The sequence below is a fragment of the Stenella coeruleoalba genome, assembly GCF_951394435.1.
Source record: "Stenella coeruleoalba genome assembly, chromosome: 1".
In the NCBI taxonomy this organism is placed as follows: Eukaryota; Metazoa; Chordata; class Mammalia; order Artiodactyla; family Delphinidae; genus Stenella; species Stenella coeruleoalba.
Genome location: NC_137169.1, coordinates 66,219,936 through 66,246,059, shown reverse-complemented (window position 1 = coordinate 66,246,059; position 26,124 = coordinate 66,219,936). Strand labels below are relative to the sequence as shown.

General features: G+C 39.3%; 1 protein-coding gene across 5 annotated transcripts in view; it reads right to left on the bottom strand.

The window, feature by feature from the left end:
• ST6GALNAC3 (ST6 N-acetylgalactosaminide alpha-2,6-sialyltransferase 3) overlaps window positions 1-26,124 on the bottom strand; it is a 583,102-nt gene that overhangs the window by 262,702 nt on the left and 294,276 nt on the right. The window contains exon 1 of one of the 5 annotated variants that reach the window (XM_079901984.1): window positions 5,714-5,794. The exons of the other annotated variants lie outside the window; for them this stretch is intronic. Coding sequence (XP_079758110.1) covers window positions 5,714-5,779 — 66 coding nt within the window. The 5' untranslated portion in view covers window positions 5,780-5,794. Of the gene's footprint in view, window positions 1-5,713; window positions 5,795-26,124 lie in introns of those variants that run through there. 5 annotated transcript variants of the gene reach the window in all.

The following is a 26,124-nucleotide window of genomic DNA, read 5'->3' as shown; positions in this document are numbered from 1 at the left end:
TATATGACATATAATTTTTTCATTCCACTGCTGATAGACAAAGGGTTATTTTAGACTTCATGAACATAATTGTACATCTCCTTTCCTGCCAAAAGTACACATTTGTTTTAGGTATACAGGAATGGAATTACTGGGTCATAGGATATGTGTATGTTCTTGTTATCTTTTGCTATTGATTTGTAGCTTAATTCCACTGTGATCAGAGGAAATACTACACGTAACTTCAATACACTGAATTTTTTAAAGACTTACTTTATTGACTAGTACGTAATCAATTTTATTGACTGTCTCATGTTTATCTGAAAATGTGTATTTTGCAGCTCGGGGGTATAGAGTTCTATATATGTCATTTAAGTTACATTTTTTAACTGTGTCTTCAAACATACTATATTCTTACTCATATTTTTGTCTGCTAATGCTAACAATTAAAGAGAGAGTGAGATCTATTAAAATCTTCAACTGTGATTGTCAGATTGTCCACTTCGAAGGTTTTTCAGTTTTTGCTTGAAATATTTTGTTATTAAATACATATCTTTTAAGATCATTGAATATTCCTGTCAAATTGCCCATTTTATCACCATGACATGGCCTCTTTCATTTTTAGTATGACTTCTTTCCTTAAAATCTACAATGTCTAATATCAGTATAGTTATACCAGCTTCCTTTTGATAAGTGTTTGCATGGTATATCTTTTGCCATTCTTTTATTTCCAATCTTTCTATGTCCTGATATTTAATGTGTGTCTATTCAGGCAGCATAAAAACCATTTTTATATGGTTGAGAGATACATCTTTTAATGGGAATATTTAAACCATTTATATTTAATATAACTATGAATATATCTGGATTCAAATTTACCACCTTCTTTTTTCCTATTTCCTTTTGTTCTTTATTATTATTTTCTTGTCTTTTAAAAAATTAATCAAGTAATTAAAAAATTTTTCCATTTCTTCTTTATCGACCTGTTACTCTACATCCTTGTATTACTTTTTTTAAGTTATTACCCTAGAAGTTACACTATTCAACCTTGATTTATTAGAGTATAATTTAGTATTTTCGTCAATTCCCAAACATTGCAAGGATATTACAACATTTTAATACTTTACCTTGCTCCTACATTTTTTTACCATTATTGTCATGTATTTTAATTTAACTGGACATTATTATTTTTGTTTTGCATGATATTTATCTATATTTACTTTCATATTAAGCCTTTCTCTTGCTCTTCATTCCCTTTTTTTTTTGTTCCTGTACTTCCAAATAGGTTCACTTCCTTTTGTCTAAATAATTCTCTTTAATATTTTAATGTGAGTCTGCTGACAACAAATTCTGTTTTCATTCACCTGCAAATATCTTTATTTCATCTTTACTTTGAAGGGTATTTTCACTTTGTATAGAATTAGGTTAGCAGGCTAATAATTATTATTTTCTTTCAGTACCTTGAAAATGCCATTCCATTGTCCATTGGAATTCTGGATTCCACCATTTCTATTGAAAAAGTAGCTTCAATCTTGCTATTGTTCCTTTGAAGGTTTTTTTTTCCTTTTCTCTGGCAGCCTTCAATGTGTTTTTTCTTTGTCCTAGGTTCCTAACAGCTTCATTCTGATGCTCCTAGGTATGGTTTTATTTGTATTTATGCGGCTTATGGTTCATGGACCTTCATGAAGTTGTACCTTAAGGTCTTTAACATTTTGAAAGATCCTTAGCCAATACAGTTTTAAATGTTACTTCTGCTACATTCTTTATCTCCTTGACTTCGGGACTCCATGTACACCTATGTTATGCCAACTATTTGTAGTGAATGTTTTCTTTCCTTTTATTTATAATCTCTTGTAGACTAATTCTGTCATAAAATACATTAAAGATTTTGTGGCAAAGTCAATTGCTGTAAATATTTGTAAATACTCTATCCTTATTTACTCATCTTGTCAGGGACTGATACTAAAAGTGGTCTCAAGATTATACTTTGAGAAGCACTATGTTTTCTTTTTCACTGGGTTTCATATGTCTGTTGTGTTCTTTTCTTTATCGTTCATTCTTTTCCTCTCTGTGCTTCAATCTATCACGTTTTACTAACATCTTCTGCTTTACTAATCTTCTCTTCTACTATGTGTAATGTACTATTAAACCCATCTCTTATAGTCTTAATTTATGTTTTTCAACTCTAGGATTAACATTTGATCCTTGTTTATAGATTCCAGTTGTGAAATAATCAATTTGTACATCTATTTTTCTTAAACATATTAATCACATTTATTTTAAAATTTGATAATTCATTATATCAATAACATGTAATATATCTCTATTTCTTTTGAAATTCAGTTATTTGGTCTTATTTCCTGACATACCTGGAAATGTCCATTGATTATTGTACATTTTAAGGATGATAAGGCTTTGGAGGATATCTTCCTACACAGAGAATTTCACTTGCTTCTGGAAAACAGCATAGACATATTACCTTGGTCCTGTAGAAAATGGTCTATTTCCAGTTTTATTTTGCTTTTAAGAGTCTAGTTCTTCTGGGTCTCAACTGAGAGTTCTCCATTTTTACCAGGGCCCTTCCTCCTTAGGGGGCTCTGAACTATAATTTCTGCCCCTTAAATTCTACGGGATTGCTTAAATCCCTATTTGGACTTTTGCTCTCTCTCTCCCTCTTTTTTTTTTTTTTGGACTTTTGGTCTCTTAACTGCTGCATTCTTGGTTTCTCAGTCTGCTAGTGCACAGTGTAGATAGAGGTCCACAAATTCCTAGGGAAATTTGCATGCAGAATGCTGGCTCAGATATCTCTGAGTTCCCTTTTCTCTCGCATCTTGGTCTTTCATATTATGGCTGTCTTAGTACTCCTGAATATGAATTTCTGTCTCCTAATTCCACTGAGATTCCTGTGAGATCTAGGCCACTACCTTCTGTTCAGCCTCTATGCCCCTTTTATGTATTACAAATGCATCACAGAAGAAAAACAAGGCACAGAGAAGGTCCTTTTTTTTCAGTTGTCTTGACCTCTCAAATTCTGGCCCTTTCAGGTGCACTCTGATGCCTTCAAGCAGTAATTGATCCAGCTTCTTAGTGGAGGAATTCGTCTGATACCAGTTACTCCATCACGTCTGTAAGCAGTGTGCTTACAGGATTAAATAATGCAGAAAATAGCTAACATCACTAAATAATAGCAAATATTTAATAAGTATTTACTAATATTATTATTCCTACATATTAGCTAATGTTTAGTTCAGGGGCATTTTTTAGTGAATGTTCCTGGGAGCCCTTACTCCAAACTTCCAATGCCATGTGCTGTTTATTCCAACCCTTGCCCCTGGCATTGCAAGTGCATCTGTATTGCCTTTAGGTTACATGCTATTAGATTTTCCTGGTGTCTGGTAGTTTTTTACCACCATCAAAAGTCCTTTAAAATCCTCTAAAGGGGTGTGTGTGTGTGTGTGTGTGTGTGTGTGTGTGTGTGTGTGTGTGTGTGTGTGTGTTGTTTGCTTTGGGTTTTGTTTTTAGTAGCCCAAACTATTTGAAAACAAATCTTACATAGATTCCCAATAAATGCACCCAGAGCTGCCTGTTCTGGTTACTCTTATCTCAACCTTCCTTGTCATAGATAAATAGATAGATAGGTAGATAAACACTCCTGAGTTGTACAGTCTTGGAGCCCAAAACCTCTGAGGAACCCAGTTTAAAAACTACTACCGGGACTTCCCTGATGGTCCAGTGGTAGAGAATCCAACTTCCAATGCAGGGGATGCAGGTTTGATCCTCGGTTGGGGAACTAAGATCCCACGTGCCGCAGGGCAAGTGAGCCCGTACACCACAACTACTGAGCTCGTGTGCCTCAACTGGAGAGCCCATGTGCTGCAAACTACAGAGCCCACGTGCTCTAGAGCCCCCACCACAACTAGAGAAGAGAAAACCCACATGCCAGAACAAAAGATCCCACATGTCACAACGAAGACCTGACACAGCCAAATAAATAAATAAGCAACAACAAAAAAACTACTACCATAGTGACAATTTCTGGACACTGCAGCTCTTAAAACAAAATAATCCTTAAATATTAATGCCATAATTTTGAAAACATTGCCCAACATTTTATCTTCTTTAAGTCCCACCATAGAAAGGCCCCGCATGGCTCAACCAAAATTTCTGGTGATTTTTACACATCACTCCACTTCTGTAGTGCTCATCAGAATCCAAGTTATTATGCATTTCCTGCATAATATGCTAAATACACGTCATGGCCTAAGTACTATGCCTGTTTATCATCTGAATAAACAAGTATCAGATGAGGCAGCAGAGTTATCACGTATAATCAAAAGCAACTCTGACTCAAGATGGTCTAAATGTCAATATTAGGCTCTTCATTGCTAGAAGAGAGCTACACAGAAGAAAAGTGTGTAGTATGAAAGCACTAGGAAGGAAAAAGAAAAAAGATGAACAACCAAGCATGTTATATAGAAGGGCAGACATTCTAGGTTCCATGTGCTATTGTTTGGGCACAATGTCACAGTTGAAAGAATAGAGTTGAAAAACACAATTAATTTAAAAATAATTCCAATCTTATTTTGGTCTCTCAAAAATAAATTTTAAAATAAATAGATAGCTAAATAAATAAATGAGATCTAAGCTATAATCCAACACTCTTCCTCCTTTTAAATAAACTTTTTAATTGAAGTATAGAATAAACAAAGGCATAAATAATAAATGTATAGCCTAATGGATTATTTCAAATTGATCCTGGGTATGTAACCACTACCAAAAGTCATGAAATAGAAAGTTACAAGGACCTCAGAAGCCCCTCTGCCCTTTCCCAATTACTACCCTCTCTCTGTTCCCAAAAGGCAACCACTATAACAAACATAGGTTAGCTTTGTCTACTTTTGAATTTTATATAAATTAGATATACAGCATATAGCTTTTAACATCTGATTTGTTTTTTATCTTTGTGAGACTCACCCGTATTTCATTCTTCTTCAGTGCTATATACTGTTTCATGATATAAATATACAATTTGTTTATCCATTCCACTATTGATGGACATTTTTATTATTCCTAAATGTAGCTATTATGAAGAAAGCTGCTATAAACATGTATGTGCGTGACGTTCTGTGCTCACATGTACTCATTTTGTTTGAGTAGATACCTAGAAGTAGAATTGCTAGGTTATAGGATATAGGCATAGCTTGGAGCTATTGGGAGTCCAAGTCCAGACCACTGCAACAAAGCAAATATTGCAATAAACCGAGTCACACAAATTTCTTGGTTTCTCAATGCATATAAAAGTTATGTTTACACTATACTGTAGTCTATTAACTGTGCAAAGCATTATGTCTAAAAAAGCAATGTACATGCCTTAATTTAAAAATACTTTATTGCTAAAAAATGCTAACCATCATCTGAGACTTCAGTGAGTCATAATAGTAACATCAAAGATCACTGATCACAGATCACCATAACAAATGGTAATAATGAAAAGTTTGAAATACTGTGAGAATTACCAAAATGTGACACAGATAAGAAGGGAGCAAATGCTTTTGAAAAATGGTGCCAATAAACTTACTTGACACAAGGCTGCCACAAACTTTCAACTTGTAAAATACGCAATACCTACAACATGTAATAAAGCAAAGCACAATAAAACAAGGTATGCCATATGTTCAATTTTAAGAGATAGTGATAAACAGTTTACCACAGGGGTTGTATTAATTATACTCACACCAGGGCTTCCCTGGTGGCGCAGTGGTTGAGAGTCCGCCTGTTGATGCAGGGAACACGGGTTCATGCCCAGGTCCGGGAAGATCCCACATGCCGCGGAGCGGCTAGGCCCGTGAACTATGGCAGCTGAGCCTGCGCGGCGCGTCCGGAGCCTGTGCTCCGCAATGGGAGGGGCCACAACAGTGAGAGGCCCGCGTACCGCAAAAAAAAAAAAAAAAAAAATTATACTCACACCAGCAGCGTAGCAAAGTTCCAATTCCTGCATATCCTTGGTTTTGTCAGTCATTTTTAGTTTGGCCATTCAGGTAATATTTTTATCTCACTGTGGTTTTCCTTTTTTTTTTTTTTTTTTTTGCGGTACGCGGGCCTCTCACTGTTGTGGCCCCTCCCGTTGCGGAGCACAGGCTCCCTACGCGCCGCGCAGGCTCAGCGGCCATAGTTCACGGGCCTAGCCGCTCCGCGGCATGTGGGATCTTCCCGGACCGGGGCGCGAACCTGTATCCCCTGCATCGGTAGGCGGACTCTCAACCACTGCGCCAGCAGGGAAGCCCCTCATTGTGGTTTTAATTTGCATTATCCTGATGAGTAATGAGGTTGAGTATCCTTTCACTGTCAATTTCACTATCCTTCACTCTTTCGTGAAGTTCCTGTTCAAGTTTCTTGCCCAGTTTAAAAACACTTCTCCAAAGTCTCCTGCTTTCCTTTTCTTCTCCCAGAAGCCCAAGTGGCTAATCTGCCACACCCCATGCCTCCTCACCTACTTCCATTTATTCTCCTTAACAAAGGTGATGTGGCCTACCTGCCATACTTTGCTCCTTACCTCTTTGCTTCATCCAAGACTCAGATTCTCCCCAACACAGGAGAGCCTGGGCTGCAGCCAGCAGGAATCCTCCCCCCCTTCCTCCCCTGCTGCTACTCTATACCATCCTTCTGTTTCTGAATCACCAGAAGCCCAGGAAACGTCTCTTTAGCAGTTTCTTGTAAGTTCTGTGAGGTTTTTTTTTAATTCCTTCTCATGACTCTACACTCTCCTATGCCATGTTGGGCACCTGGCATCGACTAAATTCTGCAGATGGACTAGGAAAGAAAGAACACACACAGGAGACCACGCTACAGTCTTGGATGTCAAATTTGACCATTTGCCAGGAGAAACCTGTTTTTCTGAGAGATGAGCCACACATTACAAAGAGAACGAACAGCCCACCAGCTCTCCTAATCTTCCTCCTGGGTAGTATTCCTCATTTTTCAGTAACCTCAAACCAAAAGCCATTATCAGATTCTCCATCTTTCTCCACCATGGAAAACTACTTGGCCACAGTTTGACAGGCACAGATGGTACCACCAGCTGCAAGTTTTTTCAGTTCTTTTTGACTCTAAACTGCCCTTAGTCTTAATCTCTTTGCAGTTTGCACAGTAGGATGGGAGAGGGGGCCAAACTTCTAATCTGGGTACAAAATTCATGATGGGAGATTTAGAAGGGTCTGGTGAAGGGTGCAGTGGGGTTAGGGATATTGGCAAGACACATGAGAAAAAAGCCCTGGGGAAAAAAAAAAGTATGGTTAGTCAAAATGAATCAGAAATTTTAAAATAAAGGCTGAGGACCCATAAAGAGAGGAGTCACAAAAAGAGGAAAACATTCTTAGGTCTCATGGTAATTTTTCTGCTGGTCTGAGAATTTCTGTATCAAGTAAGGAATAAGGAAAAGAGAAATCATTTCTGGGAAGTACACTGAAATGGCTATTCAGTTAGAATAGCCTAAACTGACCATTCTGATTGTGTGAAGTGGCATCTAACAGACCTGGATGATCTTTTGTACCACAGAAAACACTAAAAAAAAGCAACTGTAAGAGTCATTTACATATATTCTGGGTCCTGTATAAAGCAAGTAAGCATCACTCATTCCCGACAAGAGATTCTAGCCAAAGATCTATCAACAAGGAGGCAGGGAAAGTTGGAAAGACTGATCATGTATCTTATTGCTAGGGACAATGCTGCCAGTTCTGACATCTTCCTCTCATCCTCCCAGGGTATAAACCTACGACTCCATATCTATCTTTTAGTTACCCTTTGTTTTTATATCCAACTACTATAAAATACCACAGACCATCAGTCTAAGGGTAGGGAAATGAGCCAAGAGGCCTGGAGTAAGCCCTTTTCACCCCAAACATTGTTATATGATACAATCTGGCCCTTGTGGGAAAAATAGTAGAAAGATGGTACCATCCATGCAGTCAGAGGAGTGAGAAATACCAAAAGGCACGTCTGGGGGCATTAGCTTCTTGTCCTGAGGAATGTGCCATGTCACTCTACAACTGCAAACTCTGAGCCCGGCCCAACCTCTGAACTCAGGGGACAATTCAGTTAGATAATAGCAATAATTTCTTTGAATTTTTGTCATGTGCCAGACATGATACTAAGAACTTTACATACATTTTCTCAGCAAATCCTCACAATAGTTCTGTGAGGTCGGTTCCATTATTAACTTCCAAAAGTTAAAAAAGGAATATAATACTAACAAACTTTGCTAATTTATACATGTATGTTGCAATACCCAGAGCAACCACTAAGAATACTATATAAAGTGATACCATCAGAAACACTATAAAGCAATAAATATGGAATCCTAAAAATGTTCAAGTAACCCTCAGGAATATGAGAAGCAGAGAAATATGACAAATGGAGGAAACAAACAGAAAACAACTAATAAAATGGCAAACTTAAGCCCTAACACATCAATAAATACCTACCACGTAAGTGGTCTAAAAACACCAATTAAAAGTCAGAGGTTTCTGCAAAGTGGATAAAAACAACAATCCGACAATACGCTGTCTATAAGAACAGACACATGCAACAGCTTGGACGGCTCTCAGGAGAATTATGCTGAGTTTAAAAAGCCAGTCTCAAAAGGTTACATACTGTGTGATTCCAGTTACACAACATTCTTAAAATGGTAAAATCATAGATATGGAAAATAGACTAGTTGTTGCCAGGAGTAAGGAAGAAGAGAAAAGGAGGGAGCTGGCTGTGGCTATAAAAGGGTGATAAAAGCACAAGAGATCCTTGTGATGGGATTGTTCTCTATCATGACTGCGGTATTGGTTATGTAAACCTACACGTGATAAAATTGCATAGATGTAAACACACACACACACAGACATACACGTGCATGTACAACCAGTGAAATCTGAATAAGTGCGGTGGATTTGCATCAGTGTCAACTTTCCGGTTGTGAAATTATACTTCCACAAGATGTTACCATTGAAGGAAGCTGGCTGAGGGTATACAGAATTTCTCTGTATTATTTCTTACAACTGCTATGAATCTACAATTATCTCAAAATAAAAAGTTGTTTTTTAATGGAGGAAGAAATATACACTGGAAAGGAGGGCTTCCATTTGCTTCTGCCTCCCAATCCTTCTATTCTCTTCCCCAGGAGTAACTACTGTGGCTATTTTCCTACTTATCCTTCCAGAGATAGTCGGCAGTCTCTCCACATAGAAATATGTGTGAATGTACACACAGATTTTTACACAGTTTTTAAACAGATTTTAACATCATGTACACTTTCCCCCACGCCCGACATTGCTTTATCAATTTATCTTTGAGCTTTTAGTAGTGATAGAGCACCTTGTTTTAATAGGTGCATAGCATTCCTCCTATAGATACTGATTTATTTAATCAATCCTTTGTTCACGGAAAAACATGATCCAACAAAAAACAGATATTTGGCTTATTTCCAATTAGTTCCTATTATAAATAATGCACCAGGTGAGCCAGTAATCACTGAATTGATTTTTTTCTAACCACATCAATCCTACCCCATACATGCACCCTCAAACAACGAGGGTGGTTTGGTTCTGGGGTCTTGGGAGCCACGCCTAGATCTTCTAATCACTTTATGGTGTGTTATGCTCTGAACTTAACAAACACTGAGCAGATTTTTATCTTTGTTACCATGCATCACTCAGCTTCTCATCGTTACTTTATTTTTAGGCTTGCAACTTTCCCTTGGTAAAAGCGAACCTACTTATAATTTCCTGCAGACATTTTTCTCTACTTCAAGAACATGTTTCCTCTCGATTCTCTCCCAAAACCTAGAGCACCCTCTCTTCTTGATTCACCTCCCTGCTGTCTCTGCCACGACTTGTCCTCCTTGAATGGGGAACTACTTTTTCCTACAATCCCATTTTGACAAGCAGCTCAATCAAAAGTATAACTGCTCTTTCTCTTTGAGTACAAGGGAAGTAACGTGTTGTAATATGCCTCACAGGCGTGTAGCCAGGTATAAATAGTATGGTGTGTACTTGAATGGGGAGGAGGCACTTGTACTTTGACATCATATGATCCCTCCTCCTTTCCTCTTTTTCTTATGTATGTATACACACAATATACTTTTCCATCAGACATATATGACACTAAGTAAAATGAATTATAATACAGATAATATGTAGTCTAACTTTACATTACATATGACTTCAATAAAAAGTACATGAAAAATGTTATTAGAATTAATCTGTCTTTCCTAAAATAAAGAATAATAAGTAGTAAGGAAACATATTCAAGTAATCATGTTATTAAACTAATACTAAGTTACTAAGGTTTCTTCCCAATTGCCCATCTTTTTGATTGTCCCACGAGACCTATATGTGATGCAAACTTGCACAGTCATGAATTTCAGAATTCCTCACAGACCTCCCACCCCCGTGCAATTTATTTGGAAGGAGAACAGTCCACCACTCCATGGGCATACACAGATCAAGACCAAGCCCAGTATTCCCTGGCCACTTTCAAAAAGCTTTACTCTCTGGTCACTTTACTCTCTGGCCACAAATCCACCCTAGAAAAAAGAAATTTTAGTAAGTTTGTTTTTGTTTTTTTGCGGTACGCGGGCCTCTCACTGTTGTGGCCTCTCCCGTTGCGGAGCACAGGCTCCGGACGCACAGGCTCAGCGGCCATGGCTCACGGGCCCAGCCGCTCCGCGGCATGTGGGATCCTCCTGGACCGGGGCACGAACCCGTGTCGCCTGCATTGGCAGGCGGACTCTCAACCACTGTGCCACCAGGGAAGCCCAAGAAATTTTAGTAAGTTTTAACTCCAACAAAGATACGAGGTTTGTAGTTACAGGAGCTGACAAAATAGTGTCTCCAAGTTACTGTATATCTCAGGGGCACTGACTGGTCGACTTATGCCAACAGTTTGCAACTGAGGGGGTGTGATGACTGGCCAATGAAGCTGTGCTAAAATCTCCTCAAAATCACTTGTGAGCTTGTCCTTGAGAATTTTATGCCAAAATTTAACAGTGGCTCTCATGAAACCAGGAAGATGAGTACAGGATGATTCCTGAAGCTTGATGTCAAGTTCTGCCATAGAGACCAGAGTAGAGGGAAAGCTATTTAAGATAAGCAAGATGCCGTCCAATCTCTTCAATTTGGTTAACCATGGCTCCAAGGTCTTCCATCCAGGGCTGTGCAGTCCAGCAGATGGCTGTTGATGGAACTGAAAAAAAATGGCTTTCTTGCTCCAGAAATTGATTAAGGAACTGCTTTGATTCTTCTGCATTTTTTAAGGCACGCTGAATTCTTTTAGGGATTTCTGATGAAACTGTAAGTACCTGTTCTTCTAACTGCATTTTACTTTCTGTCATCTGTTCTATGAGTTTATCAAGTTTCTTTAAAGATTTAAGGTCACTTCCGACTTCCTCTTCTATAAATACCGCCACATAGGAAGGGAGATCACCATTATCTGTACCTTCGCAGACTGGTTTGTTTCCAACAAGAGCTGCAATATTTATGTCACTTTTCTCCTTGATGTTCTTCTTTCGGTCACCATTTTCAGAGCCACACGTGGTTGCCAGCGACTCGCCGATCTCGCCGGCCGGGAGCATCTTGCCTCAGTGCGAGTCCTCGGCTCCTTGCGCAGCCAGCGTGGCCAGTGGACTCCGGCTCCGGCCAGCGATCTGACAGCAGCTGAGCCTCGGAGACCGTAGCTCCCAGAGCCACAGCAACTTCCTCTTCCCTCTCCTCTTTATGTATCACCTCCCCTCATCTCTGCAGAATTTCCAATCTTTCAAATAGACACTTTAAACAGAATAGCAGTTATAAATTAATATTTATAATACTAATTATGTATAATAATATATATAATATATAACATATAAAAAGAATGTAAAGTTTTTGCTGTGAGAAAACATGAAAGAAAAAAGAAAAGCTGGCTATCTCCCAATGCCAATTGTGGAAAATCACAACAAAAAGCATTTTCCAGTTGTTTGTTTACTTTGTTTTCATAACCAAAGTCATGGCTCAGCTCATGCACTGGTATGTTAGCTCATTTCTGCCAATGAGTCAACAAAGGAAAATGTTGACAGAACTGAATATGTTTGTGTGCACGCGTGTGTGTGTTGATATTAATGTAAAATTATGGCCCAATAGGTAAATGACGTACCAAGATGATCCACAGTTGTTTTTAAATTGTTCCCGTGTAATTTTTAAACGTACATCTCCAGTGTCTGGTAAGTGCTCAACGCATATTTGTCGAGTGAATTTGAATGAATAAATGAGAATGCCTGTTTATGTCAATGAGTTTTCTTAAAGCATCTGTACCTACATGTCAGATGTCTGTTTCATTAGTGTTGCATGTGTCTGTGATTATGAAAGTTTAATGAAAGGTGATGAGGCTTCTCTTTGGCTTTCCCTCTTCAGGTAAATATTCTGTAGCCCTTGCAATATTCCATTATGTGCAAGCTCTGCCTTATCCCTAAAGATTATTACTTTGTGCGGCAGGACTATTTTAATGTCTGATCTATTCCACCAGGTGAAGCAAACAAATTAGACAGAGCACCACAGCTGCTTGATATAGGATGTCCTCATGTTTTTGCTCCCTTTTTTCATACACCCAAGCATCACATTTATTTTTTCAACAGCTGCTGCACATTGAGCAGACTTCCTAATTAGCTAATGTTTAGAAAGCCCTTTGAAGATAAAAGCCCTGTGTAAGTGCTAAGTGTTATTATTACCTTGACAAAAGAGTTCTCTTTTACCCTGGCTCACTGCAAAATGTGTAAGCTTTCCTTCTCTCTAACTAGTGGTAGTGAAACTATAGGCTACATAAATCTCAGGAGAAAGAATTGGAAATTCATCTGTGGCCCTTGAATGTAAACAACTGGGTACCTCTGAGTGTTCCTTCATGTCTTAATGTCATGTTTACTAGGCACCAGAAGAAAAGAATGCTGGGGATGGGAAGGGTGAGGCTATGGAATGCTTTGGGGGAATGCAAAGCTTTGAACCCAGGTTTGCCTGGCCACACACCTGAGCTCTTTCAGCAAAAGGTAACACTTCAAAGTCACAGTCATTAGAGCCTCAAGAGGGTACAAAATAAGTATGGTGTCATTACTGATACAATCTTTTATTATTTTAGAAATGTAGAAGAGGCAGGGAGCATGTCTGGCTGCTTTGATCAGGGAAGTCATTAGGAAAATGACCTTGATCGCTTTCTTAAGGAGATAGCTGTGCTACATCCTACAGAGTAGGACGACGGGAACTCTCAAATCACCAACTCATGGATTAGCACTTGATATTATTTTCATTCCAGAATGTATTCAAGAGATAGGAGGTGAAAATAATGGGAGAAGATGAATTGAAAGAACAAATACCCATGCCATGGAAATCAGCTCTGGCCTTCAGCCCTAATTTAAATAAATTAGTCTTTTCTTTTCTTTTTTTTTTTTGCGGTACGCGGGCCTCTCACTGTTGTGGCCTCTCCCGTTGCGGAGCACAGGCTCCGGACGCGCAGGCTCAGCAGCCATGGCTCACGGGCCCAGCCGCTCCGCAGCATGTGGGATCTTCCCGGACCGGGGCACGAACCCGCATCCCCTGCATCGGCAGGTGGACTCTCAACCACTGCACCACCAGGGAAGCCCTCTATTTTTTAAATAAATAAATTACTTAAATTTATTTCAATAAATGATGTTATCACCAGTTTTTCTTAATGGCACTAAAGTTTCAAATCTGAGTACCTGGAAAGATAGGACAGTCATGGCATACATTGAGAGGGAAGGAATTTAGAAGAAAAGAAACTGGGAAGGGGGAAAATAATAAATTCTACCCAAAAGATTGAAAATTGAAAAATTTTCCATTAAAACCCCCAACTGTTAGGCAAGGACTCTGCAAGCAGCTTTAGTACCGTCTGGCCATGCAGAGCTCTTAATCAGCCTGCTTCTCCTGTCACTTGAAAACTGCTGCTTCCGCTTCCTGGTGCCAAGGTACACTTATGGAACAAGGACACACTCGAGAGGCTCACATGCCAAGATAAAAACACTTCTTGGTGTCCTCCCTAAATGATACTGGAAGTAGAAAATACTATGTCTTTCACAGCTCTAGGGCTAAAACTCTGGTGAATGGAGAAATCCATACTCCAGATCAACTTTGAAATAATCTCTTGGAACAGGCAACAATTCATAGCTCCCTCCTGCAAAGCAGGAACAGGGGTAGTGAACTGCTTAGCAGAAAGCTTGTTTGTGGCTAATATATTAGATAAATTATTCAAGAACAACATCCTTGTAAGCCCTGTAATTTCTGCCAAGTAAGTAAGCCTGTTGACCTACAAAATGTAGATCAAAGACCAAAAGTGCATTTCCCACAAGATTCCTTCCAGTCTCTAGAAACTGGATTGGCCAAGTTGCTGATCTGAAACCCAAAACATGGAGCACAAAATATTGTCACTCAGAAGTTATAATGTAGGTGAGATAGAGAGGTTCAGATAACAGAGAAAGAGAATCTTGGATTCACCACTGCCAGCAAGTGACATCAAAATTCTCCACAATTTGACCCAATCACTCTTTCCAAATAGATCTTCCATTACTACCAAGCTTCCTCTAACCTGAATCACTTGCTTTTCCATTTCTTATATATCCTATATTTCCAACCTCCACTTGTTAATTCCTACTATCACTTTTTTGTAGAATGCCTTTTCATTACAACTCCCCATTTCCAAAATTTCCCCCTTGTTCAATGGTTATCTCACATGTCACTTCCTCAGGGAAGCTCTTCTCTCAGGGAGAAGTAAAAATAGCACTTCTGCTTCATTTCTCATATGGAAACAACTACTTTCCCCTGTAAAGTGATGCTATTAAAAGAATATATTTTGGTAATGGCTTTATTAGTCTGGAATCTCCTTGAGAGTGAGATCCATATCTATTTCATCTTAGATCCTTTTTGGCTGTCAGTCCAGTACTTTGAAAAGTAGAAGATGCTAAATAAGTATTTATCTAATAAAAAATCACTCAACAGTCCTCACATTCATCATCACTTATTGCCAGGTACTATTCTAAGTGCTGGGATATGCTGTGAACAAAGGGGACTAGCATTTCTGACCTAATAGAATTTACATTCTAAACTATGAGGCAGAGAATAAACAAAATAAATAAGTTGTGGATGGGTGGGTAGATGGATGGATTACAAAGTAAAAAACTGGCTTTATCAGTGGGAAAATAAACTTTCCCAGAACATTTTCTGTTCTCTATATAAATCAGTTTCTGAGGCCAAAAAAGTGATGGTTCATCTCATCCACAATAATTTTAGATAAATAGAGGACAGAGAATCTGATTTCTCAATTTATTGCTGTACTGATTTCAGATGCCCTTGCACAAGTCACTTTTGGTGACCTTGTAAAAAATATTTTAATGCCCATGAGTTTATGAAGAAGCAGTTTCTTTGGGTCAGAAAGAGCACATTTTAGTCTGGGGATGCCCCTATAAAAGGAATGTTTTTTTCAAATAAGAATTAACCACTGAAGATGGAAATATGAGAAGGCAAAAGTTTGGAAGAAACAGGGAAGATTTTTACTTTGAAAAATAGATGTCTGTTTATGCTAATTTAATCAAGCTTGTAATGAAGACAGTTTTCACAAAGCAGTTGGGACCTGAGATCTTCAGACCCATAGTGGCCAGTTTCTGTGTCCCAAGTGAGTCCATTAAGCTTATTGTTATTAAGTTACTAATTTTTCTTTGCAACATGGAATGGTGAGAATCATTTCACACATCACCATTCTACAGATGGGGTGAGTACCTGTTCCAACAGGTGGCCACATCTGATGCTTGGTCTCTGCTGCCTCGTCACTGGGAAAAACAGCTAGAGGCATTATATTCTCCACATTATTTCATAAGCTGATTCGATTTTAGAGAAAACATCTATTTGTGGCTAAAACTCGACTTCAAACTTAGTGAAAAACACTCAGTGAATAAGAACATCTTTTCAGTGTTCCAAGCTAGCTCTCTGAAAGGAGAAAGCAGCATAGCCATTCAAGTGCATTTTCATTTCCTTTGTGACTTTCAAGGCTCACAATATTCTGATTTGGAATTTTCTACCTATTGTAGAGACAGTATTCCTAATATCTAATGTGGTCTCTGTGAACACTTCCACTTCAGTCTCAGCCTCTAGCGTAAGTCATGCACTCTTATTTGTTTCCTGCCCCTTCTTCGTTCCTATTTTCTGAGATTCTAAGAGACCAGTAGAATGGAGGCTGTATATGCCATCGGAAGGGCTGAGGGTAAGAAGTGAGTGACCATAGCATCAGTGAAATGAGTTAATGCACCAGCTCAGAATCAGCTTGTCCAAGTTCAGCTCCTAGCTCCACAATTACTAGCTGTGTGACTTTGAGCAATGTAGCAAATTTCTCTGTGTTACCATTTTTTCTTTGGTAAAATAAAGATACTGCAATCGAACTGTCCTGAGGGCTAAATAAGTTACTGTCTGTACATAGTGAATGTCTGGTGCCTAGTTAGCTCCATGTATTTGTTAGTTGTTCTTCCTGCAAGTGGAAGAGGGAAAAAAAAGAGATTCTTCTGTGGCCAGGGTCTCAGCTTCCTCTGGCTAGGATTCAAAGTGATGTCTGAGCATGTTGACAAATTGGGGGGCAGGCTTCTTGAAGTGTGTGCCTGTAAGGGATATAGGAGCTTCCTGGGAAAGAATTCTTCCCAAGGGCTGAGCTTCACGATTTAGATCCAGTAATGAAACCTCGGTCCTGGTGGAGGAAAGAATTGTTCTGATTATATCTGATCTGACTTCAGGCTAGTCTCATAAGTCAAATAGACTTATTTGTTTCTAGGGAGATAATGAGCCATATTGAAAAGGGAAGACACATTTTACTAAAATCCTATTAGACACTGGAGCACAGATAGCACGTTCCTGGGACCCCCCTCTAAAGAGTGAAAGACACTCTTGGGGACAGAGAGGTGCTATTCTCCACTTCCGCAGAGCAGCAGTCGAGGAGGAGGGGATGGGGAATGGGGGACAAAACTTTTAGTGGTCACAGACTGCCCAAATGGCACTCAGCTAAAGAAGGGCTGAAACTATTGATGTCCACAGCCCTCTGAATGCCATTGGAACCAAGATACAATGAAACTGTTGCTTTGTTACAATACAGAGACTAAAAACGTGACATGGCTCATAAACTATAAAGAAACTTCACCTGCTAGATGTACAATCCTAATAAAGTCAGAGAAGGAATAAATAATTTCATTCCTTAAGCATTAAACAAATACTTATTAAGCCCCTCCTATGTCCCAGGCATTGTGTGTTACATGCTAGGGATTCAAGGCAGCGTAAAACGGACCAGTTTCTGCCCTTACGGAGCTCACAGTCTGCAGTGGACTGGAGTGAAGAGACAAGTCCCCAGACAACTAGAAATCAGTCAGTGCTCTGGAGGGAAAGGTATGCAGAGCTGGGGGAGCACATGAGGGCACACCATGTGGATTTGGGGTACCGGTGAGGGCTTCATCCTTGAAGGAATGACTTCTATGCTGAGGAGTTGAAGAATAACTGCAATCTAGCTGGGCAGAGACAGGGGTGAGCAGCATTCTAAGCCACGGCAATAGTGTGGGCGAGGGTCCGGGTGCCGCTCCATACAGAACTGTTAGAAGCGGGGCCGGCAAAGTGTGAGCCACAGGCCACTGCCTGTTTTCGTAAATCAAGTTTTATTGGAACATTCACTTTCATACTGTCTATAGCTGGTTTTGTGCTACAAATGGTAGAGTTGAGTAGTTGTGACAGAGCCTGTATGGTCCGCACAGACTAATATTTACTATCTGGACCTTTGCAGAAAAAAACATTCTAGAACATAACAGGGCAAGTGGCAAAGTGGTGAGTTCTCTCCCAGTGAATTTCCTTCAGCATTTTTCTGGTGTTGGATTGGACAGAAGTATAAAGCAAAACGGAATGAGTCGACGGGTACACTTTTCCATTCAGGTTACAAGTCAAACTCAAAGCAATAGCCCCTGTGGCACTATGAAAGGAAGAGGTGCTTTGTGGTATGTTTTTACATTGGTGCTTCGTGGAGCCTTTTCATAGGACATTTTTTTTTTTTTTTTTTTTTTTTTTTTTTGCAGTACGTGGGCCTCTCACTGTTGTGGCCTCTCCCGTTGCAGAGCACAGGCTCCGGATGCGCAGGCTCAGCGGCCATGGCTCACGGGCCCAGCCGCTCCGCGGCATGTGGGATCTTCCCGGACCAGGGCACGAACCCATGTCCCCTGCATCAGTAGGCGGACTCTCAACCACTGCACCACCAGGGAAGCCCCATAGGACATATTTTTATCCAGGTTGCTGGGAGGCAGTAACTCATTACGTGCTGCTGGGACCAAAAACTGTGTTTCTAGATTATAGCCTCAAATTGCCAGCAACACGCAGAATAAACACACTATCTGACAAACTACACGACAAGCCCTCTTAAGATGAAACGCTGAAGGCAGGTGGCACACCCAGTGTGGCCACACTGTCAGGTCTTGACTGAAATCACAGTTGATATTCATCTGGTTCAGAGAGGTATCAGTAATATATGAACAGAAAACCTTTACTTTGGGGTTTTAGAATGACAACAAAAGCTTCACGGAACTTTTGCCCCATTCAAAATTTAGTGCATGTTTCTGCCTGGAACCTTCTCCCTTACTCTCCTATAATCTTACCATCCTTTGTTTGTAGTTACATTTATTTCCATTGCCTACAAGGATTCAGGTAAATATCCCCACTTCCTGTTTCCATAGTGCACTGCGCACTTACCGTACAGTGGTGGTTCTTTCCCGTCATCTGCCTCATTCCTGTAAGATCCCTGAGGGCAACGCTGTACCCTTCTCCCATTGTAGGTCAGTGCCTGAAACATTTGTGGGTCCTCAGTATATATTTATTTAACGTATTAATGAAAAGGAAAAACCAATAATGATTGAATCAATGCTATGAAAGGGAAGTTTTATATATGGGTCACTCTTTAGTTAACAAGCATAATTACATGAATAATGAGCCATATGTTTCTGATATCAACCACCATTTCCCTCACACTGAGGAATTAGCCAGGGGTTGCTTAGAGAATATTCTCTTTTCTGGTTGGAGTTTATATCTTGTTCTGCTTTATTTTGTCTAGATTTTGCAATCCCACTGACTCTCTGCCTCAGAGTCCTACACTGCCATTTTCCAATACTGATCCGCTAGAATGGACATTTCTTTACATCAGAATTTTTAATATTTACTCTAAAGACTTCTCAATCTCTCGTCTATAATAAAGATTTAATGAACCATATTTCTATGGAGCTTTGTTTATTCCAATTTTCCTTGCAAAGTGCTGGCTTCCAAATCTTATGCCTAGCAACGGTACTATTTATCGGCTATAGTTTTCAGCACCTGTATTTTCTGTCAGACCAGGGAAATAGGAGGCAGTTTTTACCCAGAAGAAAAAGTCATTTCTTGATTGATTTCAAGTGATGATATCAGGGGCACCTGGATATTTGTTGGGTGGGGACTTTCTGTTTAATCATTTTATACCCACAATCACACAGAAGAAATCAAACCAAGTAGGGAAAGACCTAGAGCTCCTCAATGAAGATGTTCAAAATGGGAGAAAGATCATGGTACAAGGCATTCATTTTGCAACCTGTGTCCTTACATTTATTCGTATTCTTATCATTTACTTCTTTCGGGAAGTAGATAATCCATGGAGGGGAAAAAAACTCACAGGTGTTGCTTCAACAAACTCAGGAATCAAGTAGAACTGACTGTGTGCATTTTTTGCACTTAAGATCTAGTTACAAATGTCTTCAAATGTCTAAATGTCTGACAGTATAAACAGTAGATACTTCATTTTAGAAGCTGAATTAAAAGTCAGGGAAAAAGAATTTGGAGAGGCTAATCAGACTGGGTTTTCAAAAGGAGATCCATGGACTTGAATTCACAGATTTCTTTCCTGCTTTGAAAGCAAAACAAATAGTGCATTGGACAAAATTAAGCTGGGTTAAAAATTGAATATTTCATGCACAAATTGATTTATAAAGAAAACAATGCATTCTGAATGCATTGAAAGGAATTCTGAAATGTATTAAGAATCAGCTTAGAGAAAAAGAAATTCAAGAAGTTAAATCTGATTAAAGAAACCATCCAATGTGAAAAGAGAAACAGGAGGGAATCAGTCTGATGTAGTAAGGCAATAGCTTTTTCTGAGGCTGGCAATTCTGTAATTTCACACCTAACACATATGTTTTACCAGGGATTGTGGATAATATAAGGACTTGAAGGAGAGAGAAAAAGCAAATGAAAGTGGAAGATTATATTTACAGATCCATACATCCATGTAGTTGACACAAGAACGATAATCATGAATTAAACTAATAAACCTAATCCTCAGAAAATTAGAGACAATGTACATGGCTCTGTTAGTTTATCAGTTTTAAGAATGTGAAAGAATGGAAAGACTATGCTTGTCATTATTTTAAAAGAATTCTAGGACCTACTTTTACAAACATACTCAAAGTTCTTGTGAATTCTTCTTCGAAAGCATCTTAATTATGTGGACGACACATTGATCTTCACTGGCACAAACCTCAGAGCCATAGACTCTAGGTCCTGAAATTATTTAAGTTATCACAGAAAATTCTACACATTATCTTGTTAAAACAAAAATAATAGCTTTATCTTCAGTAACTGTGGAAAAGAATTTAATTTTTAAAAGAGTTTTTAAAAGGGATGGGTTTTTCTTAATAATTCTGTCCCAAGTTTCCTTGATCCTTCAGGAGGTCAAGAGTCATTCATTTCCAGAGTCTATTCACTTATCTGTCAAAACATCCAATATCTGTTTTTGGAGTTTTAAATGTTCCTTGCACTGAGTTTCACAATATTTTTCTGATTACAGAAATATTTTGGTACCATTATTGTCAGAGAAAAACAATCTAGAATAAGGAGACTTAAATGATGAAGATTTTTGAGAATTTTTCAAGTGTATTAAAATATTCTTCCTTCATTTTTATAAAGAGAAAATTGACAGCATGTCTAATGTAAGAACTTTATATTTTCAAATATACTTAGTTTAAAAATATCACAGTAGCCAAGAGGTGGAAGCAATCCAAAAATCCATCAACAGATGAATGGATAAACAGAATGTGGTATATGCATACACTGGAATATTATTCAGCCTTTAAAGGGAAGGAAATACTGTCACATACTACAACGTGGATGAACATGGAAAACATTATGTTAAGTTAAATAAGCCAGCCACAAAAAAACAAATACTGTATGATTCTATTTATAGAGATATCTAAAACAGTCAAATCATAGAAAAGGAAAGAAGAATGGTGGTTAGCAGGGAATGGGGGAGGGGAGAATGGGGAGTTGTTTAACTGATATACAGTTTCAGTTTTACAAGATGAAAAAGTTCTGGAGATCTGTTGCAGAATAATGTGAATGTACCTAACACTAACGAAACTGTACACTTAAAAATGGTTAAAGTGGTAAATTTTACGTTTTTTTTTTTTTTTTTTCCAGTATGCGGGCCTCTCACTGCTGTGGTCTCTTCCGTTGCGGAGCACAGGCTCCGGACGCGCAGGCTCAGCGGCCATGGCCCACGGGCCCAGCCACTCCGCGGCATGTGGGATCTTCTCGGACCGGGGCACGAACCCGTGTCCCCTGAATCGGCAGGCGGACTCCCAACCACTGCGCCACCAGGGAAGCCCACGTTATGTACTTTTTACCACAATTTGAAAAAACAAAACCAAAAGCAAACCCTAAGATACGTTTCTGACTCACTTACATTTAATTCATCACTCATTTGCAGAGAAATCAGAGGGCCGTGAAACCCTTGCCATCAGCCCTTTAATTAGCCTCTAGCTCTTTTTTCTGAGACACAAAATCTCCTATTTTGACAGGATTAAATGAACAGGAGTACACGAAAGGAAAGGTTTAAATTTTCCTTGAAATTGCGATGCTACCACCAGAAGGCCAATGAGGTTCTAAACTTGAAATGTACACTTGACAATCACTGTTAATAACTAAGGTATACCATTAGGCAAATTCCCCAGCCTACTTATTATGTATGAACACAAGCAATTATGCCTTTGCAGAATACACATACCATATACTGCAAAGCATGGAATCAAATTAATGCATAATATTGGGGGATGGGGGGGTGTGATGAACTGGGAGATTGGGACTGACATATATACTCTAATATGTATAAAATAGATAACTAATAAGAACCTGCTGTATAAACAAATAAATAAAATTAAATTTTTTTTAAATTAACACATAATATAATCTAGCATGGATAACTGAAAACAGGAATATTGATTAGCCACCAGAAATATTTCATCTCAACACTTTGTATTTTTATTATTAAGGAAATAAACAAGTATATTTATTATTAAACTATTGAAAGAAATGGCTGAGGTAGAGAATATTTGAAATCAGGGCCCAAATTTGTTCATTCTCAACAGAGCAGCAGTTATTAAGTTATACTGCTTAGTGTTAGGCTACACTGGTAAAATAAACAAAGAATAGTCTGGGCTCTCAGAGCTCTTATAACAAAATGAGGAATTTAGCTAGGCCTCCATATATAATTAAAACGTAGAGAGAATAATAAAAGAATCATAAACAAAGGGCTATAAGAATGCAAAAGAGAGAAAAAAATAGACTGAAGTCATAGACTTATGGTCATCTAGACTCTTATAAAAGACATCAGAGATAAAAGTCTACCTCCCAGGGTTTCCCTGGTGGCACAGTGGTTGAGAGTTCGCCTGCCGATGCAGGGGACACGGGTTCGTGCCCCGGTCCGGGAAGATCCCACATGCCGCGGAGCGGCTGGGCCCGTGAGCCATGGCCGCTGAGCCTGTGCATCCGGAGCCTGTGCTCTGCAACGGGAGAGGCCACAACAGTGAGAGGCCCGTGTACCGTAAAAAAAAAAAAAAAAAAATCTACCTCCCAGGAGCATCCATTTCATCTTGAGAAGTTCTGGTTGATTAAAAACTCTTGAATGTATGTCTCCCTTTAGCATATAATTATTTGGAGGGATGGGTTATTTATCTATATGGTAACCCTTATTAATTATTAGTAATTTAATTAATTCATTTAACCAAACATCATCAAAGTGGATGTGGAAAATCCAAGTGGAGCTGACTTGGCATTTGGATATGAGAATCTGGAAGACTGGAGAGAGGTCTTAGCTAAAGGTGTGCATTTGGGAGTCATCAGCTAATAAATGGGACTTGAAATCCTCCATCATTTCTCAAGCCTTTCTTCTCCTCTCTCAACAATCCAAGCCCATCTCTCACCTGTCCTAGTTGATTCTACTTTCTGGGGTGGGCAGAGAGGACATAATTCAACTCAAAACACTTATAAGATGTAAATATGATCCTGTCATTTCTTCTTCAAATGATCTAATGGGTCCCCACTGCCTGTAGGATAAAATCCCTGGTTTACTAAATGCTTCTTTTTATTTTTATTTATTTATTTATTTTTTCCGGTACGCGGGCCTCTCACGTGTGTTGTGGCCTCTCCCATCGCGGAGCACAGGCTCTAGACACGCAGGCTCAGCGGCCATGGCTCACGGGCCCAGCCGCTCCGCGGTATGTGGGATCCTCCCGGACCGGGACACGAACCCGTGTCCCCTGCATTGGCAGGCAGACTCTCAACCACTGCGCCACCAGGGAAGCCCTCCTAAATGCTTCTTAATCTGGCCCCTAGGTTCTCTCGTTTTACTTCTTGGAACACTCTTTCTCCCCATCCCCCTCCCAGATATCATCAACAATAAATGTAAAATTATAATAGCAATATGTGTTTTCATAACATGGTGCTATAAGCGATTCTAATAGTGGATTTGAGCTAATGAGGGAGATGAGAGGATGCTTCCTCAAGGAAGTGATGACTGATCTGAGAAGTGAAATAGCTGAAGGTTAGGTATTTGAAGAAGGGAGAGAAAGGCATCCCTGAGAGAGGCAGCAGCTTGTCCTCCATGCTTAAAGGATAGACTAAAGGAAGGTGAGGGGAGCCTGGCGTGAGATGAGGCTGGAGTGGCAGGGAGGGCCAGACAAAGCAGGGCCCTGTGGGCCCTACCCAGCCATGCCCACAGAGTGTGGGGAAGGCACAGGAGTCTCACCCAGCTGATTTTAAAAAATCACCCTGGTAACTGCAGAGAACCAGAAAACAAAGGGGAAGAGGCAAATGTGGATGTGAGAAGCCCAGTTTGAAGCTATTGAAGAGGTTCAGGCAAGGGATGATGGTGTTCTCTAGCTTGGAAATGGTCTAAGTGAGTTCCAGATATATTAGGTGGTAAAAAATGAGTGCTTGGAAGTGGATCGGTTATGACGAATCAGGGAGAAGGGAATGCCAGAGATAATTTCTAGAATTCTGGCCTGGGTACATGGAAGGCCGTTAATGCCATTGGTTAAAATTGGAAAGAGCAGAAAAGGCTTATGAGTTCTGCTTGTCCATGTTGGGTCTGAGAAGCCCCTGAGGCATCTTGAAGGAAATGTTGAGTGGGCAGTTGGGGGATCGGAAGCCTTGTCCACGGTGGATGTATAATGAATCTCCACCATGTAGATTGTAACTGAAGCCATAAACATCAGTAAGTCAAAAATGAGGAGAAGAAAGTACCTAAGATACTGAGCTTAAACTGCAACATTTAAACACCGGATAGAAGAGAAGTCAGCAAAAGAGATGAAAAGGATCAATTCACATCACGGATATGGAAGGGAGAAAATGTTTCAAAAATTAGGGGTGGTAAACGCCAATAAATTTTGCCAGTAGTTCAGCTAAGAAAAAGACTGAAAAAAAAAAAAAAAAAAGAAGAGGAAGAAGAAAAGAGGAAGGAAGAAGAAGAAGAATTTAAAAACTTATCTGTCATTACTTTTCTCCTCTCCAACCTAAACATCTCATGTCTTTCATCTATTAAGCATGTCACAACATTCCCATTTCCAGCGCCTTCATATAAAGTCACTCTATTATGGATATGCCACAGAGCACTTTTGTTTATTATTCCCTCATCCCTGCTACACACTTGCTGGTCATGGGGGAAGATACAAGATTAGTCAGAGCAGAAGATCATTCTCAAAGAGCTTTCAGTCCAACAGACATGTGGAGGCACACTCATATATAAGTAAATACAATGCAAAGTGCCCCCAAAAGAGTCTGTTATTAACATTCAGAAGAGGTGGTCATTATTTTCATTAAGTTTTTATAGAAAAGGAAACATTTGAGCTGAGTCCAGTAGGGTGAATAGAATTTAGACACTGATGAGATGGTGGGAAAAGGTCTTCCAGCTAGGAAAACAAAACAAAATTTAAAAACCCAAAAAATAAAGGCAGCAGGGAAGGAAATCAGAAGACTGGTGTTGGGGAGTGTGCATAGGAGCACTAGGGGAAAAGGTGGGAAAATTAGTTGGTGGAGGGCTATGATTATTTGGCTAAAAATTTTAGACTGTTTCTTATTGGCAGTAAGAGTTCACTAAATGTTATTCATGGTTCCCATTTGTGTCTCATCCCGGAAGTCCCATTTTATGTCCCTTGAGTTACGTACTGTGGGCATGCCTCTTTGGAACAACCTTAGTACTTTCCCTCAAACAGAATTCTTTCCTCCCTCCCTCCCTCCCTTCCTTGCTTTCTTCCTTCCCTCATTCCTTATTTATTGACAGTACAATTATTATATTTGGATCTCAGTAAGGTTTCACTGAAAGTACTGACCTGGTACAGGGATGGCTCAGAGAGAGGGAGAATTGTTTGTGGCTATTGTAACAGTTTTTATGGAATTATGCTCAGGCATAGATTACCACTATGGATTGGTATCAAGACTAGGAGATTCAAGAAAAAGTTAAAAGAACTAGAATGCCTTTTGCTGTATTCTTTTTTTCATGATACTCCTTTAATTTTTAATTCACTTTCATTATCATCTCCATTACCTGCTTTATATCTAATAACTTCCTCGTCCACCCCAGCTCTCCTTATGTCCCTTCATTGCTTTACTTTTCTTCATAACACTTAACAACAACCACACACTATATTTCACTTACTTATGCTGTTTTTTTTTTGGTCTCTCTCCCGTTTCCCACTAGAATGTAAACTCTGTGAGGTAATTTTTTGTTTTTTTACTCTGTTGTTCAATGCTGTATCTCCGGAGC